The sequence below is a fragment of the Grammomys surdaster genome, unplaced genomic scaffold (genome assembly GCF_004785775.1).
Source record: "Grammomys surdaster isolate TR1022 unplaced genomic scaffold, NIH_TR_1.0 255, whole genome shotgun sequence".
Taxonomy (NCBI): domain Eukaryota; kingdom Metazoa; phylum Chordata; class Mammalia; order Rodentia; family Muridae; genus Grammomys; species Grammomys surdaster.
This window is the reverse complement of record NW_021604696.1, coordinates 7675219-7696559: the sequence shown is the minus strand read 5'-3', so window position 1 is coordinate 7696559 and position 21341 is coordinate 7675219. Positions and strand designations below refer to the sequence as shown.

General features: G+C 44.2%; 1 protein-coding gene across 1 annotated transcript in view; it reads left to right on the top strand.

Annotated features, from left to right (window-relative positions):
* The first annotated feature begins 15245 nt into the window (after window positions 1-15245).
* Kiaa1211l (KIAA1211 like) overlaps window positions 15246-21341 on the top strand; it is a 39179-nt gene continuing 33083 nt past the window's right edge. Inside the window, exon 1 of the mRNA XM_028775508.1 lies at window positions 15246-15315. Coding sequence (XP_028631341.1) covers window positions 15246-15315 — 70 coding nt within the window. The remainder of the gene's footprint in view (window positions 15316-21341) is intronic.

The window sequence follows — 21341 nt, the reverse complement described above, 5'->3', positions numbered from 1 at the left end:
CTCATTTATATCACTCTCTGTTCCTGACTACATCTCCCTCTACCTCACAATGTGTCATCTTTCCTTAAAAAATTGTGCGTGTACACGTGTGTGAGTGTGTGTGCGTGCGTGTGTGTGTGTGTTATGCATATTTACGCAGTACCCCTAGAGACCAGAAGAGGTATTAAATTCCTGGGGCTGGAGTTACAAGCAGTTCTAAGCTTCCTGATACTGACAACCTAACTCACAGAGCTGGGAGTGTTCCTAACCACTGAGCCATCTCTCCAGCCCATCTAGACCTTGTTTTAGCATGAGTTTGTTGGAGATGAATTGCATCAGGTTCTCTTTTCTAAAAATGCCTTTCCCACATCCTTCTGCCCCTCTGGCAACAACTTCGTGGACATAATTGACATAGTATAGCACTTGCCTGTCTACACAATACAGTAAATGGGTTTCAACAGTTGAGCTTATGTGAACGTAAGGTCATCTTTAAACATTTTAAACTTCTCAAACCTTGTATCCATTGGCAGTGGGCTGCCATTACCCCGTCTTTCCTCTCCTCTCCCCACTGTGGGCAATCCTTAATCTACTTTGTGTTTCTGTGCGATCTTTAAGAATATTCAAAGGAATCCTTGTGATAAAGGCTTATGATTAACTTTAACAGAATTTAATAGTGTTCTAATAGTACTTCATTCCTGTTCCAGTGCCACAAGGGAGAGGTGAGCCCCTCTCATGTGTCTTAATTTCTCTCTCTGATTTTAAGACATCTTTGTCTTCCAATAGCTTGATTATAACATGCAACTTTTGTTTGGATATAGTTCTGCCTACGAGGATTGCACTCAGCTTCTTAGATGTTTTTCTTTCTTTCTTTCATCAATTTTGGGGAGTTTTCACCAAGTCCCCATTACTATATTCCCTGTCATTCCATCCTTTTTTCTTTCTTTTCTTTAGAGTCATTAATTTTCATAATACCAATTTTGATCTTGGTGACTCTTTTGCCTGCTCGATTCTGCGTTTGGAGCCTTCTAGCCAGCCTTTCCTTCGTTCTCTGTATCTTACATTTCCAGGATTCCTCTTCGTCATTCTTTTTTGTTTTTTGGTTGATATTTCAGTGTTGTTTATATGGTGTTTTCTTGATACACTCCACACCCTTCATTAGCTTTCAAGCCCCATTGAGATGGTTGTGTAAAACCTTTGTCTGACGCAGTCAGCACCAGGTCTTCAGGGGCATTTCAGTTGGCTCATTTTTATCCTCCGAGACGTGTTCTCTGTTCCTTTGCATCCATGCGATCTTGTTGCTGTTACTATTGGACATTGCGGTCTCGCAGTGTAGTAAGTAATTCTAGGACTCAGATTTTCTCTTTCCTCCAGGTCTGTTCTGTTGTTGCTGTTGGGTTTTTGTCTTTTGATGTTTTCTTTTGTTTGTTCGCTACTATTAACATTTGATTGATTTCTGGAGGCCGTTTGTACTGATGGGCATGTGCAGTGTGAGCCTGCACCTCTCCCTGGGCACACACAGTGACTAATTTCCGTGATATGTGGATGGTTTTGAAGGACCTAATCTTTGATGGCGATCTCTCAGAAGGGACAAAACATTTTTCAGGTAAAGGAGTGGGAAAGGGTGGTGGTGTATTCTATCCCCTGGATTTACCTGGTCGCTGGAAGGAGTCTTGTAAAAGTTGGAGGGGGGTTCAACAATGGCCTTCAACCTCTTCATCTGCCTCTTTGTTACCCCAAGGGACAGTCAGAGTAAACATCTTTGGGGTGAAGGGCAGAGACCTCTTTGCCCTTTCTAGATCTCACTATCTGTGTGCGAGATGCTCCTGGAATTGTATGCATTGCTTGCCGTGGGGCTGGGGACCTGGCACATGAGTGGGTGCTTCTTTGCTAAGAGCAGACCGTGATTGAAATTAACTATTCCCTCTTGGAATTCGTAAGCCTTTATTAGAATGCAAACCCCAAATGGTTTTACCAAACAGATCCTGCCTTTTGTAATTGCTCTCTTCTTCCTCTGCCATCTTCCCAGAATCCTCTATGGCTATAATGTGTTCTTTCCCTTTTCCTTGGTGCCTGGGATTGTCCTTGTGGCCATATGGTGATTTTCTGTCTGATAAACTTTTCCAAGGTGGCCTTGACCTCTTTCATTTTCACCAGCAATGAATGCATGTTTTCATCTCTTCACCTGTGTCCACACTCGTATTGTCCTTTCTTTGATGGCAGCCGTTCTAGTGAGGAGGTAGGTGGTGGTCCTGACTTGTGATGTGAGTGTTGGGTACTGTTGTTAAGGATTCTTCCATGTGCCTCCTCTACAAGTTCTCATTCAGACCCTTAATTTTTAAATGTAATGGTTTGGATACACTGGCATAAGAATTGCTTCTATATCCTGTATATTATTCCCTTATCAGACGCATGATTGGCAAAGACTGTCTCTTACTTTCTCCGTTGGCTTTACACTTTCGTCATCCTTTGAGGCAAAAACGTGTCATTTTGATGAAGCCAAAGCTTACTACTCTGCACATCACATCACACCTAGATCAGAGACTCACTCCTCTTCTCTTCTGAGATTCCAAATGCACCTTTGGCATTTATATTTAGCTCTGTGAGCCCCTCTATGTAACATGTATGTCGTGAGGTCAGAGTGCAGATACATTTGCATGCAGCTGTCCCAGTACAAGTAGTTGAAAAGATTGACATCCTTGTTAAAAACAGTTGGCTCTCACAGTGTGCTTTCACATCCGGCTACGATTTCTAATCTCTTCATCTATGGTCAGTTCAGTGAAATCTTATTACAGTAACTTTGTAAGGTGTCTGGTTTTTTTTTTTTTTATGATTTGTGTGCATGTCTGTGAGTCTGTGTACCCATGTGTAGCATGTGTAGAGTGTCTATGCCACCTATGCCTTTGCACATGGAGACCAGAGCTGGAGTTACCGGCATGTGTGGTGGGAGCTGGGAGTTGAACTCTGGTCTTTGTGATTATACAGCAAGCACTGTCAGTCTCTGTGCTGTGCTTACAGCCTCTTTGATAAGATTTGAGAGCAGAGAGTGTTTTATTCTTATTTATCAAGATTGTTTTTACTAGTCTAGGCTTAAAACCTCTTCTAATTGAGTAAGATAATTGAAAAATAATAGTTGTATATTGTGAATCTTCAAATATTTGTTCTACCAGTTATAGACAGAGACTCTTGGTTATGGAAGTAAATGCTATAATTGAGGCATCTCTCCATTTTTATCCATTTTTGCTTCAAGAACATATAGGTTCTCTTTTTATATGGCTTGTCCTTCATGTTTATAATAGATGTATTTTCTTGATAGACTGTGATAATTTTATCATTATTAAATGATAGAATTTATCTGTAATTTTTTTCTAAAACCAGGTTTCCTGATATTAACATATTGGCCAGTCTAGAATATTGTTCAATTCCCTTGTGATTATATTTTTATATCTTCCTTAATTTTTGTTAGAAAACAGAATTTATTCCACTTTAACCCTTTTAAGTGTGTGTAGACTTGTTAGGTTATGGCGTCCTGTGTCCTGGAGTCTTTCATGTGATCATCAGAAGGCTGTGTATTCTGTTGCTATGTTTGTTACCAGGTGGGGTGATCTGTGGATTCCTGATCGGTCTAGTTAATGTTGTCCTTCAAGTCTTTTATATCCTGTTGACAGATCGTCCGTATGTTCTAACAGTTAATAAAAGTCAGGTGCTGGCCTGCACATGCACATATAAGTCACTGAGTCAACGTAGGTGCCAATCAACAGCTGCATTGAGGGGTGTGCATGTGCATGTGTGTGTACGTGTGTGTAAATGTGTTCATGTGTGTGCCTATATGTGTGCATGTGTGTACATGCATGTGTGTATGTTCGTATTGCATTGTGTAAATGTGTTCACGTATGTGCATGTATGTGTGTGTGTATGTATTCATGTGTATATATGTATGTGTGCATGTGTTTGCACATGTGTGTATATGTGACATACATCTATATTTTAATGATGTGTAACATACCCTTAAAAGAAGAATAAAGTCACATTGTTTGCATAAAAGTTGATGTTAACTGAAGCTTGTTGTGCTGCATAAAATATCATGAAAATGTGGTGATGCATCTCTGTATTCCCAGCACTTGGAAGTGGAGACAGGAAGACCAGACATGCAAGGCCGACTTCAATTATGGACATATTTGACACCAATTTAGGCAATGAAAAACCTCACCCTCACTCCCGAGACACACACACGCCCAAAAGACAAGTATATGTTTTCTCTTATACATAGATCTCTTTAAAAGACGTATGACTAGCCACATGTGGTGGTGCATACCTTTAATCTCAGCGTGAGTTCAAGGCCAGCCTGGTCTACAGAGGGAGTTCCAGGACAGCCAGGACTACACAAGGCATGAGGCTGGAAGGAGGAGCATGTGGGAGGTTAGAGTTGATAAGAACCTGTGCCTGGTGGCAGGGGAATGTTGATCACGGTATCTCATGTCCACATATGAAGTGTCCTAATGAATTCCGGTAGTTTCTACAGTTAATATATACTACTAAAGGTGTTCAAAGAGGTAACTATGTATTCATTATGTTTTCCTGATAGTATAACAAGTCCATCCTTATAATTTGACCTTCTGTCTTTAAGAATGTTCTTGTTTTAGGGTTTACTTTGTCTCATACTAGTATAGCCACTCTGTGGATTGTAGGATATGGTGTTTTACTTTCAACCTCTCTGTAGTCATGAGGCTAAATTTGGTTTTTTATTTTAATGTAATTTTTATCTTATGTGTATTGGTGTCTGCATGAATATCTATGTACCACTTGGGTACTTGGTGCCCATGGCAACAAATCTTCTGGAACTGGAGTTATAGAGGGTTGTGAGCTACCATGTAGATGCTGGGAACTGAACCTGGCTCCTCTGGAAGAGCAGCCAGCGCTCTTAACCATTGAGACATCTCTCCAGCCCCTGAACATGGGTTGTTTGTTTTTGTTTGTTTGTTTTATGTAGTCTGACAATTTCTCCCCTTCAAGTGACTAAATCTATCTGCATCACTGACACGGTTAGCCACACTGTTTGACCTCCTTTTCTCATTTCTTTAGTGAGTGCTTCCTTCACTTTCCCTTCTCTCTGAAGTGAGCTCGCATCCAACTTCTGTACTGATTTTTACCTACATTTTCTTCCGTTATTTACAGCGGTTGATCTAGGCCTTACAAACACATATCCAGACATATCAAAACCAGCTTTTGAGCTATATCAGCTTAATTCTTTTATTTCACGTGTGTCTCTGCGTGTGATGTGTGTGTGTGTGTGTGTGTATGTGTGTGTGTGTGAGCACATATGTGCAGTGTGCATACGGAGGCCCGCGTTTGATGCTGGGAGTCTTCCTCTGTTACTCTTGACCTTACTCATTTACACAGGGTCTTGGTTAAACCCAGAGCTCCCTATACCTCCAGTCTCCCTGGTCAGTTTGTTCCAGAGATGCCCCCGCCTCTGCCGTCAGAGCACTGGATTACAGACAACCTCCATGCACATCCAATGTTTACATGGACTCTGGAGACCATGTAGATTGATCTGTTCTTCACAGTTCAGCTCCCCCTCTTTGTCCTTCTATTTTTGCTGTATATATTGCTTCTATATTTACTGCAAGCCTAACAATAACAACATAGCAAAAAAAAAATCCTTTGTCTCTTAAAGGAACTTAGGCAAAGAAAAGAGTAAAAATAATCTGTGGAGAAAAAAGATATCTACTTTCTTTGACCAGTTTTGGTTTTCTGTTGTTCAGTGAATCAAGATTCTGTTTCCTCACTCACAACTGTATTGATGGTGAGACAGGTCACCTCCCTTGCTGAGGGCAGACTAAGAATTGTTAAACACTGCTATGGAAAGTGTACCTGGAGAGACATGCAGTGTGGGAAGATTTATCATATCGTAGGGTATGTCATGCTTCCTGTGTGGTCATATGGGGCCAGCATATAGGAAACAGGCTCAAATAGGTAAGTGTAATAAAATACACACACACACACACACACACACACACACACACATATATATATGTTTTTTTTTCCCGGCATGGGGTTTCTACCTGCCTTAGACCATTTATGCTCTCAGATACAACATACACAGACACAGATGTATATGTATATGTATATGTATATGTATATGTATATGTATATATGTATATGTATGTATTCCTGGCATGGGGTTTCTACCTGCCTTAGACCATTTATGCTCTCAGATACAACATACACATACAGCCTTTATATTTTAATATGCCTTAGGCAACACAGTAACTGGACAACTGCCTACCCCCATGTTATTAAAATCTATCATTAACCCAAGTTATTAATTATTATGTTTTATCTAGGCTGCTCTTAGCTCTAACTGGCCAACCTATATGGCAACCATATTTTTATGGCTCTACTAACCCATGGTGGCTCTCCTTTCTTCTTTCTTCTTCTATTCCTCTTCCTCTCTCTCCTCTCCTTCTTCTCAGCCCGCCAAAACTCAACTCCACCTATATCTCTTCTCTCCAGAGATTGACTATTGACATCTTTATTTACCTGTCACAGTCAACTAGGGACAGGGTCACTCAATGTCTTACAAACAATTCTCTTGTCTTTAGAACCAACAGCCTAAAGGGCCCCCAAATTAACATTAAAATAGAAATAACATTAGGACATTAGGCCAGCCTGCTACAGTTAAGGAAGTGTGTGTGTGTGTGTGTGTGTGTGTGTGTGTGTGTCCTGCATTGAAGGGTCAGGGTTCATGTGGAGGCATGAGGGGACTTGACTGGACCATTAGGATCTCACTAGGTCAGGGGTGACAAGAAGAGGAATGTATCAATGACCTGGCTATATCACACAGGTCCACAGATCATTTGCCAGTGAGGTGTCAGAGAAATATGAAGGTCTTCAAAGATTTGTTTCTGTGTTTTTTTTAAGTGTGTGTGTGTGTGTGTGTGTGTATGTGTACATGTGTAAGCTCACATATGCCCTCACAATCCAGAAGAGGGCGTCACGTCCCATGGAACTGGAGTTACAGGCAGTTGTAAGCCTCCTGCTGTGGGAACCGAACTCACATCCTCTGTAAGAACTGTATGTGCTCTTAACCATTAAGTCTTTCCAGACTCTGAAGTTTTAAAAATTTACATTTTTTTCTTATACACCTCCTTTATTCTATAATTGTTAAATATGTTACATTTCTATGTGGTATACCCTCGATAATAAAATTTGAAATATCATTCTGTACAGCTGCTTTTTAAATCAGTTGGAAAGAAAAGGGAGAAGATTTATCCAGGCATGTGTCTTCTCTTACAATTCCCTACAGAATTCCTTTTGCTATTTGTGTTCTGTGGTTTTGTGTGTACTGATTCATGTTACTGTCTGGTGTTTCTTTAAGCTTGAAGAACTAAGCAGCGACTTTAAGGGAGGAACGCTAGCAAGAAATAATCTGGCTTTTTATTTGAATGCCTTTATTTCAATTTTCAAAACTAACATTTATATTTATGTTATATACTTGGGTGTTTTGCCTGATTCATATCTATGCACCAAGTGCATGCAATGCCCAAAGTGGACAGAAGGGGGCGCTATATCCCCTGGAACAGGAGTTACAGACCACTGTGAGGTGACATGTGGGTGCTGGGAATCAAACCCTGGTCCTCTAGAAGAGAAGTCAGTGCTCTTAACTGTTGACCCATCTCTCCAGCCCCCTTGCCAACTCTTAATAGATCATTGTCTATAGAGAATTAATACTGAGCTACTTCGTGTAAAATTTGAGAGCCTCGTGACAAGGTAGTCTTGCCCACCCTGCCGCTGCTGCCACCACATCTTAATGGCATAGCTTCACCCACATACGCTGTTCACTTAGCAACGCTTACTTTCTTAGATTGTTGCATTCCTTTAAATCAAATTAAAGAAAGAAATTGGACGTTTTAGGTTTTCCCACGGAGGTATCATACTCACTGTATCTTGTGCTGCTTTTCCTCTGTGCTAAGGAACATCTTTGACCTTCTCACACACGTCCCTAGTGAACACATTCCTAAGTGTCCACTTGCCCAAATATTTATCTACACATACATTTATTTATATATGCTTCATTGCTGACAGATTGTTTTTATGGGTTAGAAGCCAGGTTACGGGGCCACTGTGGATTCTTTTAACACATTTTGAAGATGTTATTCATCTCTTTGTCTTATCCGCTGATGGCTGTTCATACTGCCATCTGCCCGCATAAACTGTATCATTCTCCTTGGAGTGTTATCGAGGTCTTTGACATCATCTTTGCTTTTAGTGCGTGAGTCTACATACTCTGAGGTCTACGGTCTGCCCAATTGTGAGCTAAGGTTCTAAGCTTCCTACATCATTGATACCTGTATTCATAAATTCACTAAATGCCCCCTTTCCCCTTGTCCTTTTTCTTTTCAGCTTTCAAGTTCAACCTGATGTACTTTCCCAGTATCCTTTTTTTTTTTTTTTTTTTTTTTTTGTTTTTCGAGACAGGGTTTCTCTGTGTAGCCCTGGCTGTCCTGGAACTCACTCTGTAGACCAGGCTGGCCTTGAACTCTCGAACTCAGAAATCCGCCTGCCTCTGCCTCCCAAGTGCTGGGATTAAAGGCGTGCGCCACCGCCGCCCGGCACTTTCCCAGTATCCTAAAGAACTTCTTTTTACATGTTCTGTGGCATGAGTCTATTGTAAACAAGTTATTAAACTTCACACTTATCTAGAGATAGGCAGGTAAATAATAGATACCATGTGCATATATGTGTGCCTTTATTACTTAAGAATTAGGTTAATAATTTTTACGGTATTAGTGTTTTGCCTGCAGGTATGTCTGTGCACCATGTGTATGCCTGATACCTGCAGAGGTCAGGAAAACAGCATCAGATCCCCTGGAATTACAGTTATATATAGTTGCAAATCACCATGTGGGTGCTGGGAACTGAACCAGGCTCTTCTGCAAGAGCAGCCAGTGCCTGTAACCTCTGAGCCATCTTTCTAGCCCCATACATCTTTGTTATTGAAAGATAGTTGTGCACCAGCTGTTGGGACTCAATGGTACCTGTTAGATCGCCAGCACTGTGCCGTGGTACAGATGCCCTGTTAGATCGCCTGCACTGTGCCGTGGCACAGATGCTCTGTTAGATCGCCTGCACTGTGCCGTGGTACAGATGCTCTGTTAGATCGCCTGCACTGTGACCTGGCACAGATGCTCTGTTAGATTGCCTGCACTGTGCCATGGTACAGATGCTCTGTTAGATCGCCTGCACTGTGCCGTGGCACAGTTGCTCTGTTAGATCGCCTGCACTGTGACCTGGCACAGATGCTCTGTTAGATCGCCTGCACTGTGCCGTGGTACAGATGCCCTGTTAGATCGCCTGCTCTGTGCCGTGGTACAGGTGCTCTGTTAGATCACCTGCACTGTGCCCTGTCTGTGCTCACTTCCTTTCTCTCTGCTTTTAGGAAAGTAGTGTCTGTTGATTATCTGATGTCTGTCTCCAATCTACTGTTGAGACCATTTAGTGAATATGTCACTTAGGAAATGACCCTTTCGTCTTTAAGATTTGCATTTGTTTCTTATATTCTCATATATTTCTTTCACTTCGGATGTCTACTTACTCCTTGCAACCATGAGTTTCTTCTCAGTCCTCAAACAACTTCTTTCAAATCTTTGTTTATTCCCTAAGCCATTGGTCACTTGGGCTCGCTTTCTGTGAAGTAATATTCTTCCTCTGACTACTGGTCACATTTTCCTGTTTCTGTGCGTGATCGGCACTTTTGGATTCTGTGGTAGACACTGAGAGAGATGTTGTGGGAACTCTGGAACCAGTTATGCTCTCTAAAGAGTATTGATTTGCTGGCTGTTAGCCTGGCTACACTCTGTCCGTGAGCCCCATTTCTTCTCTAGTGGGCTCGCTTTCCTCAGTTTCCCAGATGTGGTCTTCTGCCAGGTTCCTCGACAGACCTTCAATTTATGTGTGATTCACAGGCACCAAAAACTATGGAAAGCTGTCCTTAGCTGTCTGCACTTCTTTCCAAGTTCTAGCCTTCCCAAGACAGCCCCATATTGCCCTCTGCTCAGGCAGTCCTAATGTCTGTTCTCTGAGTCAGGTAGGTCGTTATCCACCTCGCCACAGGAATTTGAAGGGCCCTTGGGCGGAAGTGCTGCGCATCCAGATCCTCTGTAAACATTTCCTTCATTCAGGAGCAGTGCTAGTCTAACATCTGCCTACTTCAGATTGCTCGATTATTCCTTTAAAACATTCAACACATGCATAGTCAATCTTTATCATCTGCTCCAGGCTGGCGGGACGCAGGCCTTACCCGAGCGGCCTCTCCCACCTTTAAGGTTGAAGGATATTCTTTTTTCACAGTTAAGAATTTATGTTGGTAGTTACCTTTGGCCCATGAAGCTTTCTGCTTAAAATGCTATTGCTTCTCAGAGAATACTCCCTTTTCGGATAATGGCGTGAGGCTTGATGGGTACAAAGACCCCGGTAAACATGGAAGCCTGCCATTGGAAACTGAGTGGAAGGAGGGCACATTAAAGCTGTTTTGTCGCTTTGTTTTAACTTAGCCTCTCCTCAGGCTGACAAACACCTGTTGCCAGCCTCGGTGTGCATTGTAAAAGCTCCAGGAGACTGAAAGAATCCATAGCGGTCAGAGCTGATCTGCAGGGCAAACACCAAAACTTTCATCTGTAACTGCAGGCTTCGATGTGTGTACCGAGTGCAGAGATGTTTTCTACTGTGTAGGTAAATGTCGTGGATTGGAACCCTTAAGATAACCTATTAAAGCCCAGGCTTCCTGTGGACATATTTAAAGGATTTTTGGTAGAAGTTGCAGCTACTAGTGGAGCTCAGCTCTCAGCTGGGAAGGAGCTTGTGGTCACCGTTAGAATGGAGGAGGAGTAGAGCAGTCCCCCACCACACACTGGGGCTTCTTTTGTAAACAGGACTCCCCTGGAGTCTGCGGGTACCCACAAACACACTAAGTACTGCACACTGCAGAGCAACTGAAGGAGTACAGCATCCTTGTGAGATAATGAGACCCCTGACGAGGCCCATGAAGTCCAAATTTAGTCTAAAGAATAAGTTTTCTTTAATAGAGGTTGACTTGAACTCTGAGTTCCTGGAGCAAGCCTTTCTTCCTGTGAGAAGGTAGGGCGGGCTTACTGACTGTGGCTTCCCAGTGCTTCCCAGAGGCAGAGGCACAATTCTCACAAGGTCCCAACAGAGGTGACCATTTGTTAGACCTGTGGTGTTTCCCCGTAGGATGCCCCCATGTGGTAGAGACACTTCTCCTTTTGCGTAGTCTGTGGTGGACTCTGGGATGGTGGGCGTGGCTCATCAGTTAACCTGCTGCAGCTGGAGTGTGGGTTAGGAAGCTCACTTGTCAGCAATTCCCGTGACAGATAGCGGTGACGCCGCCAAAGTGAGCCATTTGCTCGATTTTCATGAGATACATTTGACACCTGCAGTAAGGACAGCAGCCGTGTGCTGGGGGCATGATGGGACACAGACAGCAGTACCTGGTGAAGCAAGCTCTTCCTACATGCTGGCTTCCGGTCCTGTGATGGCTGCTCCTCACTGTGATCCCAGTGGGGTTTAGAGTCACTGTGGAAACACACCTCATGAGTGTGTCCATGAGTGTGTTTTCAAAAGAGGATTTAACAGAATGGGGAAGACCAACCCTGAAGGTGAGGGTTGTTTGTCATCCCTTGGTTGCCATCCCTGGGTCCCAGGCTAAAAAGAAAGTGAGCTAAGTACCAGCATTCATCTGTGTCTTCCTCCCAACCGTGAGCGCAGCTGCGACCTGCTCCCTCGCACTTCCGTTGCCATGGCTTCCCCCACCATGGCGGACTGTACTCTCCAGTCATGAATCATAAACCAAGCCCTTACTGAAGTTGCGTTTGCCAGGTATTCTATCACAGTGATGAAAAAGGTAGTTAACACGGGGTCTTATTGGGTTAAAAGTATTATTGTCTGTCTTTTATAAATGGGAAACCCGTTCATGAGCCCAGGGCCCGTAGGTTTCAGAATTAAGGTGCAAGTCTGAGATCCTGCAACTCCATTGCACACGCATCTATAGCAAGACTGTTGGAGCATGGAACATGGCCAGGAGCTGAGGTCTGCTGTATGTGGTTCCTCTGTCAGTGGGAACTGTTTGTCTTCTTGAGTCTTCTGGATGTTGTGGCACCTCATGGAACGCTGAGTTAACCTTTAGAGAGGATAGGAGTCACACAGGTGTGACCAGGTCCCTTCTTGCTCCTGAACCGTCTGCCCTAGAAGCTCTATCACAGAGACACCATTCAGCCCAGGAGAAACAGGCCTGAGCCTTTGGGCTGCTCCAAGATCATAGGATAGAAAGAGGGTGGTTTTCCCCTCGCCCCTACCACATGCCTGCCCATGGGGCTCACGCACATGCTCTCACACTATCATACATACCCTGGCACTTCCTGCCCTTGACACTTTTCGTGTGCCAGAAGTGACATCACAGTTTCTGTAAAGTCTGCCTTCTCTGTTCCACGGTTCATCCACCTCAAACTCTTGCCCTCAGCGCGAGAATCCCATTAGCCTTGGTGCTGGAATCCTGGCTTGGTCTAAAGCAGGGTTGCTCAGTGGGCAGAGCCGTCGAAGTGGGAGAGTCTATGCTTTGAACTCCCTGGCTTCCCTCAGCTCTATCCAGGACACCTCGGTGTGCACAAATGGAGCTCCTCGGGGCCCTCCTCTTCACCAGGGCAACACTTGAAAGAGGCATGGACCACGTAGATCTTGTCTGTTGCCGTATCCCAGTGGTTCAGAAGCACCTGCGCTCTCAAGTGCGGTCAGTGTGAGCATTCAGAACGAGCTCTGCTGGCCGATACCTCAGGGAAGCTAGTAAGGCAGCTACCGATGTGCACTCTCACCTTTGGTCCAGCAAGACGGAGCGCTCCAGGGTTGCGTGAGACAGTTGATGCCCTGCTTCTCTCTGTGGGTCATTTGCAGTCATTGTGATTAATGCCAAGTTCACATGGGGTGGAAGATCCCTGTACCTCTGCCTCTCAACAGCCGGGCAGGTGATTACCCGGGTTAATTAACAGTTGGTGACTCTCCACCCACCCTCACCAGGGTCACCCTCCCTTCCTCAATAGCCTCTTCCCCCAAGGCTCCTGGTGGCTTCTCAGCCTCCAGTACTGTCACTGAGCAAGTCATGTAGGCAGCAGAGTGGCTGATAGTGCCAACCAACCATCTTGGATGGCGGGAGGTGAGTCACCTCTTTGACTGTGTCATCTGTTACTTTGACCGTGAACATGGAGAAGGGCATGTAGAGCGGTTAGCAGTGACACGAGCAAGGACTGCTTCTATTCTGTCCCTGCACTCTCTCTTGGCCTCTACAGGCACCTGTCTCTGTCTCTCTGTCTGTCTCTCTCTTCCTCCCTCTCTCTCTCTCTCTCTCTCTCTCTCTCTCTCTCTCTCTCGTATACACACACACACACACACAATTAAAAACATTACAACTAAGGATAGGTGTGGGCCTGCATGCTTTAGTCTCAGCAACCAGGAGTATGCTGGCTAGTTGTAAACTTGACACAAACTAGGGTCATTCTGGAAGAGGGAAAATCAGTTGAGAAAACAAGCCTACCAGACTGGCCTGTGGCATTTTCTTGCTTGATGATTGGTGTGGGAGGGCTCAACTCAGTTATGGTTTATGTTAGCCTGGGCTGGTGGTTCTGGGTTCTATAAGAAAGCAGGCTGAGCAAGCCATGAGGAGCAAGACAATAAGCAGCACCTCACTGTGGCCTCTGCATCAGCTCCTGCCTCCAGGTTCCTGCCCTGTGTGAGTTCCTGTCCTGACTTCCTTTGTGTTGCAGAACTGAAAATTGAAATGAACCCTCTCTTCCCTAAGGTGCTTTTGGTCACAGTGTTTTATTACAGCAATAGAAACTCTAATTAAGACGGGGAGGAGGAAGCAGGCAGATCTCTGTGAGTTTGAAGCCAGCCTGGTCTAGATAGGCCAGTTAGTGCTACATAGTGAGACCCTCTCTCAAGTAATGGTGATGATGGTGATGATGGTGGTGATGGTGATGATGGTGATAGTGATGGCAATGATGAGGAGGATGGTGATGATGGTGGTGATGGTGATGATGGTGATAGTGATGGCAATGATGAGGAGGATGGTGATGATGGTGGTGATGGTGAGGATGGGGATGTGATAGTGATGAAAACTTTTTAAAGAAACCAGTTTGGAGGGAAGACAAACACTCAAACATTTATATTAAAGGCCACGCAGATATTAGTGCCAACTCCAGCACAGAATGGTGTGTATGTTTCTGTCCTTCTGTTAAATATATTCGTTCTATCCCCCTGGTCATTTTTATTGTCTGTAAATGCCAAACTATGAACTGGCTAATCAAACATTTGGACCATTCTTTTCAGCACGAGGATTCATAGTCACTCCTTGTTAAAAAAAAAAAATCTTTCCAGATAGAGCGTGCTGTACCCAAAGGGAGGGTGTGCTGTCTCGGGTTGGGTAGGGAGGCAGGAACACAAGTAGCACCTATTTCTGTAACAGGATTATGGGATGAGTCAGACACATGTTTGTTTAAGAAGATGGTAAATCCAAATGGACAAAATGGTTGTAATAACTGGGCTGGTTTACTTGGAAATGACATAGCAAGTGTGGGTGTGGGTGTGGGGTACGGTGAAAGAGGGTAATTTTATATGAGGTTCACCAGATGTCCAACATACTTCTGTATTCACTTGGAATTTTTTCCAAGTTCAAAACCAGAAGACTTCGTGTACATAATAATATTAAAATATCGAGCCGCCATTCGGGTGACACCCAGGAAGAATTTTAACCCAACAGCATGCTACAAAAAACAAAGCCAAGTTTCTTAATTTGTGTGCTGGGTAACAAGTATCTGTTTAAGGTGGATTGGAAAGGACTAGAACATCCCTTGTGGTTATCCTTGGTTGGTGGGATTATGGGTATTTTTTTGTCTTGTTTTAATTTGATGAGAGCTTTGAAAACCTCTGAGCTGCCGTTGCGTTCGATGATGCCGTTGTGTTTTCTGTGACATCTGTGACTGCTGACATCAGCCATTAGAAAGCCACTTCTGTGGTTGTTACCCATGTGGCTGTGGACGTGGTCTTTAATGTCCTCCTCTCTGCCCTGGGCTCTGGCTTTTCATAGGCGTGTGCAGGCAAGGTGGCAGGCAGAAGCAGTCCCCACCACAAGGCATGCATTAGTCGCTGTGCACGACGTGTCCCTCTAACATGGACTTCTGTCTGCTTTTAGTGACCTGGACATGATTTCCACAAGGGTGATGGACATTAAACTTCGGGAGGCTGCTGAAGGCCTTGGGGAGGACAGCACAGGTGAGACCTCAACTTTCCCTGCTTTGGGAGGGAGAAGCTTTGTTTGGTTGCATGGGGGCGTGCTCTGTGGCTTTCTTTGTGGAAGGGAACATCCAGGCCCCGTACCTGGTCTGCTCAGACAGCCCCAGCTCCACACTGTCTCTGGGAAGACAACAACCTCACCATTTAATGCCGTCTGGCAATATTGCTTTTTGTTGCTTTGCCAAAGAGTGGGTCTTTGACTGTCTTTTTCCTTTACATGGAGGTAAATGTGGCCCTGTATTTGACTTGAAAGCAAAAGAGCAGGGGCTGAAGCCGGAGCACCTGCACTTCTTGGGGGCGGGGAGGTCACATTCAAGGCCAGATTGGGCTACACAGAGAGACCAGGACTAAATGGCTCCATTTATCACCCAAAGATATGTCTAGGAGGTTTTGTCAAGTACAAGATGAGCTCATCCTCCGGAGAAATTCCATCAAAAGAGCCCTTTTCCCTTCTCCAACTTTTACAAGGCCTTTATCTTAGCCTCCACTGAGCCAACTTCCAGGCTCGTGAGTCACTACTTCAGAACACATTCTGAGAACGCCTAGTCATGGGACTGGTGTTTATGTCTTGATACAGTTGTGACGTTGATATTAAAAGTTGCTGGTCTCCTTCCAAGCACATCCTCATAGGTTGTGGCCGTTTCACTCACCTTAATTTGTTAACAAAGGTCTCCAACTCTCTCCTGTGCAAATTCAAAGTCCCAGGTGTGGTTGTCTAAGTTAGGTCAGGAAGGATAACTTAGCCAGGATAATGAACCCATGACCAGCTGTTGCCTTCAGACACTGATTTTGGTGGACATTCTATTTGTGTATGAAGATGGATCGTTCAGTTTACATTAGGACCAGTTTTCTGTCATACTTCAGTAGGTACCAAATAAATCCAAGTACCAAGTAAGGGTATTTATTTTAAGATTAACCCTGAGTGGAGAAAGTGGTCATTCAAACTGTATCATCTCATGGGACACTAAATTATTGCTTTTTTAAAAATAAAAAAAAATGTTATAGCAAGTATTTAATTTTCCACAAAATAGCTTTAGTAGAGGCAATTTGGTCACCATGAGGAATCAATTTTAGAAAATAAGGGCATGTACGTATTGGGGTTTTTTGTTTGTTTGTTTGTTTCTAATAACAGTGAATGTGTAGTAACCAGACCAACTTTTCCTTCTTAAATTTTGAACATTCTAGATGAAAATGTGAATTGAAAGGAAAATGGTAGCTTACAAACATAAGCAAGCAAATTTTCCTTCAGTCTTTTACTCTGAAACTTTGAATCCCATTTTCTTGCTGGGTAAGATGGGGAGGTGGGTAGAATGCGATTTACAAGATCCAGGGAGACTGTCTAATCGAAGGCCTTCCCTTGGATAAGCTGTAGGGGTCTGAACCACAGATAAACCAGACCTCCTATGCACTATGCCTCAGTGGAGACTCTCAACCTTGAACGTGGGTCAGTAGTGCTCCTGGATCAGACTTCGACTCCAGGGATTGTGCAGAAGCAAACCGTCTTCTTGAAGGACTGTCAAACTGTCTTACCTAGAGAAGGGCATTTGGGAGGTAGAAACCGGACATCAGGAGTTCAAGATCATCCTCAACTACATAGAAAGTTCAAGGCTAGCTTGGGATACAATACGACCCTTTCTCAAACAAACAAATAAACCAGCTAAGAGGGGCGGGAGAGATGCAGTGTGTTTAAGAGATTACACAAGCTCAGGATCACAGGGGACCATACAGAAGGCAGAGAGGAATGTGGAGAAAATGGGAAACATCTAAGAAGACAGAGAGCTGAGATCCAGCCTGTAGCACGCGCTCACACGGGCTCAGAGAGGAGAGGATGCCTGGAAAATTCTAGAATTGTTAAGAAAGAAAAGCAAACAAACAACAGCCTGGTCCGCAGATTTAAGATGCCCAGTGAGGGCAGGAGAGATGGTTCAGTGGTTAAAAGAGCTTGCTACTCTTGCGTAGGACCTGAGTTCAGGTCCCAACAAAGCCACCTGAAACTTCAGCTTTAGACCAGATGGCCCCCTCTTCTGGCCGCTGCAGGCATCTCGTGTGTACGGACATATATACCTAAATAAAAATCAAGTAAAGAAAGAAACCCAAGGATTCCTAAGAGGAATAAAAAGAGTAATAAATCAATAAAAGGAATAAATAAATAAACAAACAAACAAACCAATGACTTCTGAGAGGAATTAATAAAAGGCAGCAGAAATACAGCAGGAAAGACATAGGAAGCCAAAGTTCAAATTAAGAGTCTTAAATCCAAGGAGGAGAGAGATCTACCATCACAGGAGCCACTGATTCTTAACAGTACCAACCTGGAAGGCCAAACCTAAGGAGGACGTCTGTCAGGACTGAAGGGGAAACAGAGGCATTGTCAAAGACAATGATTGTCAAAAGCCACTGATAGGCTCCTTCAAAATTGTGAGGCAGAAATTGACAACTAAAGAAAAGTAATAAAAATTAGTACAGATATATAAAATATAAACTCAAAATGAAAATGGCAGAGCCCAAATCACCATCTCTAAAACAGAGAAGAAAATATGTTTTCTGAGCATTATGAGAAGTTTATGGTGTTGTGGTAGTTATTTAATGCAGCCTCTGGTCAAGCCGACTATCTAAGCTGCAGCGGCTCTGCCTAGCTCAGTCGCCATGTTTCTCGGCTGGAGGCCGTGTTTGTGCTGCAGCTAGAAATGGCCAACTAGAAACACCAGCCCTGCCACCCAATCTCCCACGCTGTCTCTGCAAGGCTGGGCATTACCCAGACCATTCCGCCATCCATGCGGGCCCAGTAAGAGAATGAGACTCTAATGCTTAAAGATTAATCAAAGGCTTTATATGTTTGGTAATGATAAATAACCAGATGCCCACTCAGTCAGAGGTATAATCCAATACCCAACCTAGATATACCAACTACCTTTGACTGCTACAGACACATGAACATCCCTCCATCCTCTCTCTCCCTCTGTCTCTGTCTCTCTCTCTCTCTCTCTCTCTCTCTCTGTCTCTCTCTCTCTGTCTCTCTCTCTCTTTCTCCTCTCCTAGCTCCTCCTCTTCCTTTTCCTCTTCTCCTCCTTACTCCTCCTCTTCCTCTCCTAACTCCTCCCACCTTAGCTCCTCCTACATCATGGAAACTATCAATATATGAAACCATATAGTAAGTCTCACCGGATCTGAATGGAACAAAATTCAGAGTGCATTATTGCACTCCAATTAAATTAATAACAAGGAGATAGAAGTTTTCCAAGTGTTTGGAAATGAAGACATGACTTTCCATACGACACACAGATCAAAAAAGGCGTGATCGTGGAAATTAGAAAATACTTTGAACCAAATAAAAATGGAAACACAAACTTTTATGATGTGTAGAACTTAACAGATCTATAGGAAATTGCCTTTCCTGAAGTATGTTTTATTAGCAAAGCAGGGAAGGTTTAAACATTGTAGGCTTTCCTCAAAAGAACCTTTAAAAAAAATCCCAAATCTGGCTCTGAGGGTGTGGCTCAGGGATCTAGCTCCTGCCCGGTTTCCAGAGCCCCAGAAGACCTAACTCTTCACAAGCTGTTGGTATAGTTGACAAAGTGAAAAGATGGAAGCGCACGAATAACGCCAGGCATGTGCAAGGACACACACAGGTGGTGCCGATGCTTGACACACAAGTGCATCTTGGTGATGACGTTTGCCAGTAAATTTGAAATATTAAGGTGCAGATGAATCCCTACGAATGTGAGGCAACAGAACAGACTGAAGAAGTAGGAACCTGTATTAGTCCTGCAGCTGTTTAAGAAGCTGCGTCACAAAACCTAGGAGAGGAAGAAATTAAAGCAAAGGAGACGCTGATTAACTTTTGAGGTACCTGTGAATAGACTGATTTAGGTGTCTATATCTGCCTGTGGAGGCCAGAAGAGGGCGCCAGGTTGCCCGAAGCTGGGTTTTCTGTTGGCATGAAAGTACACAGCTGTCACACTCTGCTCTGTGCAGCCAGGCTCCCACCGGGACTCTTCACGTCCTGAGAAGCACCTGGGTGTCAAGGCTGGAGGACTGTTTACTTGTGAGCGTCTCCAAGGACACCTAATAATCTGTTGACTACTTGAAGGCCAGGTGGTGTCCCTGTCAAATGCAAGGACCTCCTGAGAGACTTCCAGCACAAGCTTTGGATGGAGAACCATCTACACACAAGATAAACATTCCTTGATGTGAAAGGAAGTTTCCATCAGACATTGAGAAAACTGCCATAGAATATTTGTCCCCTCTGGAACAATGACGTTTGCCCGACTCTTGCTGGCAGAATCTCAGGTTATTCCCCACATGAATGTGAGGTCATTTCAAGTTCCTGAGGAGACTTTGACACAAAGACAATTTAAAAGACCCTCTTTTTTTTTTTTTTTTTTTGGTTTTTTTCGAGACAGGGTTTCTCTGTATAGCCATGACTGTCCTAGAACTCACTCTGTAGACCAGGCTGGCCTCGAACTCAGAAATCCGCCTGCCTCTGCCTCTCAAGTGCTGGGGTTAAAGGTGTGCGTCACCACCCGGCTTAAAAGACCCTCTCTTATATTTTAAATCAGTTCTGTTTGGAATTTACTTAATAAAGCTGTCTTAGACGGTTGTAACATCAAATTTCTGCTGTGTCACACAGCATGTTTTTTTGTTTTGTTTTGTTTTGTTTTGTTTTTTTGTTTTTTGTTTGTTTGTTTGTTTTTTTGAGACAGGGTTTCTCTGTGTAGTCCTGTCTATCCTGGAACTCACTCTGTAGACCAGGCTAGCCTCAAACTCTTGAACTCAGAAATCCACCTGCCTCTGCCTCCCAAGTGCTGGGATTAAAGGCGTGCGCCACCACCGCCCGGCCCCACACAGCATGTTTGTTTGCTCTGATTTGTTCCCTTTTACCATCCCATCTTACATACAGATACTCAGAGAAGGACAGAGCATGGCTGAGCTGCCCTGGGCCTCTGGGTCTGAGAGGCCCTGTGGGCAGGAATGAAGGTGACATTGGAGGAGTGTACTTTGGCCACAACCCTTCCTCTGTAGCAATAGCCACAGTTTTCTCACTCTTCTTACATACTCACCCCAGCATACAATTTTAAAAATAAAATAAATCCTTAAAAAATAATATATTAGAAAAAACGTGTATTATCACACAGCTGTCACCTCATCTGACGTTATGTGTATGAAGTATTTACTATGCGTATTTCAGAGATTTAAAGAACGTGGTATCTAGTGAGAGGATGGTTGCTTGGATTTGGGATTCTTTGCTCATGTCCAGCGTTCTTGGCTCTTTTACTAGTTGGAGAGATGGCTCAGAGGTTAAGATCATCGGCCGCTGTTCCAAAGGACCCACGTTCGATTCCCAGCACCCTCATGGTGGCTCACACCTATCTTGTAACTCCAGATTCTGGGATACAGAGCTCTCTTAGCATCTCTTTGGGCAGTGCATGCACGGAGCACACAGACATACACACATCTATACACATACATTTTTGATTTTTAAAAAAAGATAGAAACCAATATTTGTTTCAGGGGTGCAGACCTTATACATCATGTCTGTCTGCAGTATGCTGAATCCCTGGTTTCTGGTCACCTGTGTCCCTCACACACCTGTACTGCTGGCCACCTGTGTCCCTCACACACCTGTACTGCTGGCCACCTGTGTCCCTCACACACCTGTACTGCTGGCCACCTGTGTCCTACACACACCTATACTGCTGGCCACCTGTGTCCCTCACACACCTATACTGCTGGCCACCTGTGTCCTACACACACCTGTACTGCTGGCCACCTGTGTCCCTCACACACCTGTACTGCTGGCCACCTGTGTCCCTCACACACCTGTAGTGCTGATCACCTGTGCCCCTCACACACCTGTATTGCTGGTTACCTGTGTCCCTCACACACCTGTAGTGCTGGTCACCTGTGTCCCTCACACACCTGTACTGTTGGCCACCTATGTCCCTCACACACCTGTATTGCTGGTCACCTGTGTCCCTCACACACCTGTAGTGCTGGCCACCTGT